The 8,997-nt window shown below is 31.8% G+C and overlaps 1 protein-coding gene across 1 annotated transcript; it reads right to left on the reverse strand.

Annotated features, from left to right (window-relative positions):
• Positions 1-326: 326 nt before the first annotated feature.
• Positions 327-4,221, reverse strand: LOC109337948 (G-type lectin S-receptor-like serine/threonine-protein kinase CES101). Its single transcript, XM_019575043.1, has 7 exons — positions 2,827-4,221; positions 2,210-2,317; positions 1,923-2,116; positions 1,632-1,842; positions 1,095-1,332; positions 846-999; positions 327-764 (listed from the first exon to the last, which is right to left on the reverse strand). The coding sequence occupies exons 1-7, from the start codon at positions 4,007-4,009 to the stop codon at positions 447-449; spliced, it is 2,406 nt and encodes an 801-aa protein (XP_019430588.1). The 5' UTR covers positions 4,010-4,221; the 3' UTR covers positions 327-446.
• Positions 4,222-8,997: the final 4,776 nt, after the last annotated feature.

Raw genomic sequence — 8,997 nt, forward strand, 5'->3', positions numbered from 1 at the left:
CCACTATAACAAGTTTAACATCACTTTTATCTACAAACTTGTTATTTCCTTCTAGGAAAAAATATGCATACACTGATAGTGTATGAGATATATACATTGTCATTACATATCTAATATTCATATTTAATTATACTCTTCGAAAAAGGTAACATAAATGAATAGTGGATAATATAATGACTATATAAATCTTTACAATGATAGAACATTATATTTTGTCATACTTTTGACATCAACAGATAAAACATGTTCTTGGTCACCTCATTATATTTGAATATTATCAATTACTTCATTAGAATTACCTAGAAGTATTGAATTTTACACTTCAGTTCCAAAGAACATAGTCAGTTTCACATTAGATATCACTTACAAGTTAACATCCAAGAAATCCATCCAATCACTATATATTTAGATTGCATTTGTATCATGAAAAATGATTAAGATCATATCTACCTTGATTCTAATTCACTGGAATCAGAAATTTCCTTTGTATAGAAAGTATTAGACTCTATAGATTTAGAAGATCTTCCCCTCTCACCCATTTGTCTTCCAACATAGAATGCAGGTCTTCTAGGCATGGTAACTGGAGCAGTTTTGTTTGTTAACATTGATATAATGTCTGACATATCGGGTCGATCTTTTGCATAATGTTCCACACATAAAAGACCAATATGGATGCATTTATGAACTTCTTCAAGAACAAATGTGTCGTTAAGTGATGGATCCATTAACTCTAGACACACACCATCATTCCATAACTCCCATGCCTGTTCATAGTTATTGAGTCAAATTAGACATAAGGAAAAAAACATATGAAAAGGGAACTCAATGAGAGTGATTTGACATACATGTCCTACAAGATTGAGAAGTTGATCAGCAGCATCACAAGAGCTATTGTTCATTCTTCCACTAACAATTTCAAGCAACAACACTCCATAACTATAGACATCAGATTTCGTAGAGAAACTTCCTTCCATGACATATTCCGGAGACATGTAACCACTGCAAGAAATAATCATTCATGATCTCACAGGGTAAGTTTTTTTACACATTCATCAAAAAACATTAATAACAAGTAATCAATCCAGCAGACTCACTATGTTCCAACAATCTTATTTGTATTCACTATTGTTTGATGTTGCGTAAAGATTCTTGCCATTCCAAAATCAGAAATTTTTGGATTCATATTCTCATCAAGAAGTATGTTACTAGCCTTCAAGTCTCTGTGAATGATTTTGAGCCTTGAGTACTTGTGAAGATAGAGTAATCCGTGAGAAAGTCCTTCTATTATGTTGAAGCGCTTCTGCCAGTCTAGCAACTTGCTTCTTGTATCATCTTTGCAATGAAAACAAAATATTCAATAATACCTAATTATAGAGTAGTATGCGAAAAATGATTCTCCTCCCTTATTTAGGCTTATTGGTTACTAAAAACATGATATTTTACCTATAGTACTGGTTCAAGTTAGGCAAACATGATCTAATGCAATTAATCATCACCAATATTAGTTAAAAAATTAAGTTGCCAAAAGTCATTCAAATTCCATATTTGTAGGAGACTATTCAAGCATTTGGGAGTAAAAAAATTTGCCATTCAAAACATTAGCTATAAATAGACTCCAACTTTTTCCTCACCAAATAGGAAGAAATCCAAGCTTTTATTCGGCATATACTCATAAATCAGCATCCTCTCTTGTCCATGAATGCAGCAGCCAAGTAACTTTACGAGATTCATGTGCTGAAGTTCACAAATGAGCATTAACTCATTTTTAAATTCAACAGTTCCTTGTCCAGAAGTTTTTGCAAGTCTTTTCACAGCCACTTCTCGGCCTGTTGGAAGAACTCCCTAAAGTAACAATAAATACTCATTATTTCTCTAAAAGAAACAAGTTAATGCAGATTTCCAATGATTTTAATTCAAGTCACCTTATAAACAGGCCCGAAGCCACCCTCTCCTAATTGGTTTTTAGATGAAAAATTGGTTGTAGCCTCCTTGACTGATGCATAGCTAAATACTTTGAAATCGTGTCCTTTGCTGAAGTTATCTTCTAAATCTTTTACACCTGTGGATCCATCGGAATCTGCTAAACCTTGTGTCTCAGTCTCCATTCTTCGCTTATCTATTTAGATGAAAATGTGAAAATAAAGATTGAGAATAAAGGGATCTCGCTTAATAAAGTATGTGGACCAATGTTTTTGAAGTATCTCAGTACCTTTAAGCATGTATTTTCTTTTCATTATGGCTAGGCATAGAATGGCAGAGCAGATTATGAGCAGAAAAGTTGCTATTGCAGCGCCTATCCATATCCACTTGTTTGTACCTGCATATAGTATACATAAGAAATTTGACTTATAAATTCTGCCAACTTCACTTTTATACTTTGATTTATTTTTCAACAATACTGAAAAACACTTCCAAATTGATTGACATCATTGTAGAGATCAAAATGAAATATGGACAAATCTGAAGTATGTCAAAAAAAATTAAACAGTGATTTCAAACTTGCCAAGAAGTGCTATATGTGATTCAAGTAGATTATAATAGTCCTCTGGTTTACTATAAGAATAATAAAATTTAAATGAAGCAAGAGATATTAGAGTGTGGATTTGAAAAGAGATATGAGGGTTATGAGTTGAATGGAATTCATTGATTGAGTAATGAGTTCTCTGTTTACAATTAGTTATATGCAACGTAAGTAACAGCTAGTGTTGTAGCAAATAACAAAGCTACTGAGTAACAAAGCAACTAACTACTAAATGAAAATGGAAGTTCCTAGATAAGTACATGTATGATAAAAGGAAGCAGTGAAATGGTAGTACACTAACATACCCTTGTGCTGAGGTTTCGGCACTAGCATGTTAAACTTTTGGCCAACACTGACTAAAGTAACACCATCCAATGTTTTTCCAAAAAAGAAAATACATCCTGTACCACCGGAATCATCATATGACTTGAATCCAACGCAGCTACATTTGCTCCAGCAACTAGCCTGGCAATCACCTATGCCATAGCTTTTATTTGGTTCAATGCTTGTATCGTTACCGAACGTGTTCGGGTAACCTTCCCGACTCTCAAATACATCACCAGGGTTCCTGCAAGTGGGTATCTTCCATTTTTGGCACCCTCTATCATTATTATAACCATAACACATATCTGCTCCTGCAATCTCTTTTCCTTCTGAACCTGTCAACTCCCCAGTTTCAAATAGTGCCCATTTTGTAGGCTCTTTGGTATTCGGAGTTGTGAATGTGAAGTAGTCTTCATCGTCATTTGAGACTTGGTTGTACTGATATATGTGCTGGGATTCCTCTGGAATGTGCTCAAAAAACCTATTGTTTATTAGTTTCCCGCTTTTCCAAATTACTTGTTCTTGTCTCCTCATGATCAATTCATGTTCTCTGGGTTCCCATTCAAGCCTGAAGGAACCCGGACCTGGAAATGATTCACTCACCCATGAAACCAATGACCAATTTTGACCTGTTTTGTGATTAACACCTAGCTTCATCCCAGGGAGCAAACAATCCGTCGGATAATCAAAACTTTGCCACAACACACTCTTTGTAGACCCATTGGGATGAAGTTGTTGCACCACAAAGTTGCCTATATCCAATAAGGTTGCCAAAATGCTGTTGTTGTTGGTAGATTGAGGAGGTGGAGAGTAAAGGATTATCGGTTTCCCACCTTGGGATTCTATTTTGAGCACACCAGATTGGTCCAGAGATAGAAGGCCAGAATTGTTGAAGATAGGTTCATTTCTATTAGCAATCCACACTTCCCAAGTGTTATTTTTTATATTGGAAATTATGGTCAAGTAACTAAGACCACCAAGTTGTTCAACAAATCCGATGCAATAATAGCCGTTTTCGGAACATAGCTGGTTTGTGCCATTCAGTGAATCACCCGGCTTCAAAGTGTGATTTGCTGCTTTAACCTGGATACAACTACTAGTCCACAACCACAGATATGTGAAAACAAGCATGAAATATGGTTTCCTTTGTCTGCAACTAACCATTATGGATATTTGCAGAATGCTTTCAAATATGCAAAAGACTAAACTTTGATTAAGTTTTGGCTAAGCAAGAATATTTGCATAATAGGATCAAAGACATTCAATTATGGCAACTCTTTTATTATTATTATTGAATATGGGGTCCATCCATATGTGAAGAAATGAAAAGCCTTAGACAAACAAGGCATTAAATTCAAATGGTTGCATGAAAAAAGTGTGTAGTATTTAAATAGTGTGGAAGGTATAACCTCAACACAGTGGAATATTTTATAGGAGATTATCATGTGGTTTTTCCTTTGTTAATCATGTAGGAAAAGACACATTTTCTTTGTCAGAATGATTTAATTAAACAAAAGAACTTGTCCACCCTGTTCACAACCTATAATTTCCAATCAGAATTATTTTTGCAACAAGTGTGCATATATTAGTATTACTATGTTGGATCACATGGCATTCTTTTATTTTCTTATTGAAAGGAACAAGATACCTTCTTGATCAGAACAATCTAAGCTAATAAAACATCCATTTCCACACTGTTCACAGCTCATTGCTCATAAATTACTTTTATTGTTGTCCCCTTGGTCTTAGCATGTAATTTTATATAAAGTTTTCTATACTTTTATATTTTTTACCACAAAATATTTTAGGCACCGAGATATCATACATCATTTATATTAATCATCATTTATTAAAATAAAAGTAATACATACAAATAATAGATAATGTATTGTATAAAGCTTTACAGTTACATACATAAACAAAAAAATAATTTCTTATATAAACTTTTTTTAGGACAAATTTATGAATAAAGTTTTACACACTTGATTTATTAGTTTTCATAATGCATGCTTCTTTAATAAGTGTTGAGTTCATATATATAGTTAAAATTCTAAAGTTTCTTTATTCAGGGCATTGAGACTTTCCAATATGTAAACTTCAGAATCAAGAAGCAAAGGTAAGATAAGATAACTTAAATGAAGTTTTACTCACAAATTAATTAAAAAGTTGCACTAAGTTGGAGCTTCTATGATGTACTACTTGAAAAGTGGAGCAGATGTACCCCTTTCTCACTTTCATTATCTTTGTTGATATCGTTATCCATCATTTTTTAATCACATTCATGCTCTTCTTCCAATCCCCGATTCCAGTTTTCTCTTTCAGAATTTTAGGTGAGATTGAAATTAAGCTCTTCGATATGAATTTAGGTGAATTGGAAATTAAGCTTTTTGCTGTGAATTTCGCTTTCCTGTGAAACCCTAATGGTTTCATTGTGCAATTCAGTTATTAAACTTATTGTTGTCTCTATAATAATTAATAATCAATGGTTAACTAATTCAATCTTCCAACAAAACATCTCTACCCATTATATAGTAATAGTGTCATAAATCGATGACTTTTTCTCTCCCAAAATTTGTACCACTTTATATCTATTTTATTTTTATTGAAAAAAGTAATAAATATTTAATTTATGTTTTACTTTTCTATTTCGAACGTAAATGTTATATTGAATGTGTAAAACTAAAAAGTTACATTTATCCTACATGAAGGGTCTTATAATTTCCTTTTTATCATTTCACTCTTTTTATTCCCTTTGTGAAACTTTTTTGGTGTCAAGCTTATCTCCATTTTTACCTTCCCCTTCAGGTGATAATTTTTTTCCTTTTACTTTCTGTGTTCTTAGCTAGTTCTTTTCCTACTTTAGTGCATCACTAATCATGCTTTTAGGCAGAGGTGGCTATATATAACTCTTAAGTGTCATCTTTCTTGCACAACATAATTTAAGAGATTAATTTCTTTTGTCTAGCCATACATATCTACAAATGATGCAGTTCTGTACAATTTAGAAACATCCACATCATATTTAGGAATGTGTCTAATTTTCTTCCTCAAATGCTTATCATGAACCATTCTTTATCATGAAAGAGAGGTTGGTGGCATGGCAGTGTCTCATATCATACACCAATGTTTTTTTTGGTAAAAAATATATTTGTATGTGGTACACCTAATATTAATGGAGAAAAAAGATGTATAAACTGTTAGTGTATGAGTTTTATATACTGTTATTACTGTATTATCTATCATTCATATTTAATTATTATTGACTCTTAAAAAAATAACACAAATGAATAGTAGATAATATAATGACTATGTATAAATATTTACACACAAAATGTATAAATATTACACTCATATCAATATGCTAAACTAATCATATATTTATTTATATGTTAGTTTAACATAAGGAAATTAAAATATGTTAAATAGCTAAAAAGTAAAATATTTATTGAGAAGTGATATATTTAATAGAATGTCATGTTTACTTTTTAGTTTCAATAAAAAAATGGATTAGTTTTATATATCTGTTCACTGTAATGGTCTCTTATTACTTTCTTATATTATTTGTCATTGTAGAAAATCAACGAAGATGAATATTTTTTAATTGTTTGCATTATTAAATTGAGTGTTGTCAACATCTTTAATGATTAGTTTAATTTGTTTTCCATTACCTTAAATAAACTATCAATGTATCAAAATATGAGGGCTGGAGTATACCTAAATTATATAAAAATGAAAAAGCGATGAAATAAATTTCTTGCAAAAGTGAACAATGAAACCCATGTTTAGGGGCAATGGATCTTTTGTTAACATAAATTATTCTTATAAAGAAAACAAATGCATCTTTTCCTTTCAGTAAAGAAAAGAAAAGCGTTCATATAATTGAATAACAACAGTCTGTGATCCCATAATAATGCATAAATTCTTGCTAAACCAAAACATAATTGAATCTCAGACTTCTAAGTATTATGTTAATATCCATCATGGTTTGTTGTAAAGTAAGGAAACCTTATTTCTTGCCTGTTTTCACACACTACTACTTGTGTTTGTGGTGGTGGACTAGTTGCATCAATGTTAAAGCTGCAAATCACAGTTTGAAACCAGATGATTCACTGAATGCCACCACAACCCCGCTATATGCGTGGACGCCATATGAAACAGGACAATTGAGAGGCATGGGAGGACAAAATATTGCAAGGACCAATATGCGCTACGGATATAATAGCGACGAAGGTTGCGAAATATGGGAGATACCCACCTGCAGGAACCCTGATGATGTATTTGAGATCAGGACAGGTTACCCTCATTTTTCGGATAATGATACAAGAAATGAAACAAATACAAGTAATGGCATAGGTGATTACCAGACTAGTTGCTGGAGCAATTGTAGCTGTGTTGGATTCAAGTCATATGATAATGAATATGGTACTTGATGTACTTTCTTTCTTGGGAAATCATTGGAAGATTTACTTTTGTCAGTGTTGGCCTACAGTTTAATATGCTAGTGAAGAAACCTCATCTTAGAGGAACTAATTAGTCCACTATCATTTCATATGTTCATGCTGCATTCTTTGTATTTTTAAAGTAATCAAAAGGATTGTTAAACTCTACTTGACAAGTCTGAAATGACATTTTAAAATTTTTGATACAGTTTTGTCATACTTTATCTCTTGATTATATTCATCCACTTCATCTCTACTAAGAAAGCAATCAATTGTGGAATTAGATCAAATAGCATCTGTTAGATTCTTCAAAAACGTAGCAGTACATGCTTTAATGAACATGACCCCTCCATTCTCAATCTGTATATTTCACCTTTTCATCTAAACAGCAAGGGAAGAAAAACAATGCAAACAGAGATGCAAGATTTTAGAACTTACAAAGGATCCAATAGTATACAAGACCTAGAAGATGACTTGAACAAGGGATATGATTTAAAAGTATTTAGCTATACATCAGTTGTGGAAGCTATAAGCAACTTTTCATCCGAAAATAAGTTAGGACAAGGAGGCTTTGTGCATGTTTATAAGGTGACTTGAATTGAAACCAATGAAATCTTGTTAAATACTGCATTAGATTGTTTCTTGTAGAGGAATAATGAGCTTTTAATTTTCACATTAGGGAATTCTGCTAAGAGGATAAGAGGTTGTAGTGAAAAAACTTTCAAAAACTTCTGGACAAGAAATCGTAGAATTCAAAAATGAATTAACACTCATATGTGAACTTAGCACATGAATCTTGTATGATTGCTTGGTTAATGTATTCATGAATAGGAGATGATGTTTATGAGTATATATATGTATAATAAAGGCTTGAATTTCTTTCTATTCACTGAGTAATATATTCGAGTCTATTCAACTTATGTTTTGGGTGAAAAATTAAATAAATGAAGTTTTATTCCTGTGCTTGGACTTGCTGCACCAAACCATAGCATATGCTAGGAATCTTAATGACTTTCGGCAGCTTAAATTTTAATAAGTTTGGATGATGTTTATCTGCATTAACTTGTGTTCCAAAGTTCATAATCATGACATTAACTAATAACTAGTAGGCCTAAATAAGGAATCAAAATCATGTTTGTTATGTTAATTGTGTATTAATATAATGTTTTCTACTAGAAGAAATTTGCTAAACTGGGAGAAGTGCTTCAACATAATAGAAGGAAATTCACAAGGACTACTTTACATTTTTACAAGTACTCAATACTCAAAATTATTCAGAGACTTGAAGGTCAGTAACATACTATATACTATTTCTTGATAAAAATATGAACAAAAAAATTTCTGATTTTGGCATGGCAAGAATTTCTATTACCTATATAATAAAAAAAACTCTCTCATGACATGTGTCAATCTCTCAAGCCCTAATGACATGTGTCAACCTCTCATCAAAACTAAAGGTCCCTCATGACATGTATCAATCTCTCAATGACATGTGTCAATCTCTCAAGAACTCCATCATGACATGTGTCAATCTCTCAAGTCCTCATGACATGTGATTTATTTAAAAATAAAATGAATATGATTACCTATACAATATTAAAATATAATGTTACTATAGCAATATTAAAATAATAATAATAATATGAATCATAACATATTGTTTGTAGCTATTTTAGAGTTAAATAATATTTATTTTTATACTAATCTTATTTT

This window comes from Lupinus angustifolius, unplaced genomic scaffold (genome assembly GCF_001865875.1).
Source record: "Lupinus angustifolius cultivar Tanjil unplaced genomic scaffold, LupAngTanjil_v1.0 Scaffold_15_200, whole genome shotgun sequence".
NCBI lineage: Eukaryota > Viridiplantae > Streptophyta > Magnoliopsida > Fabales > Fabaceae > Lupinus > Lupinus angustifolius.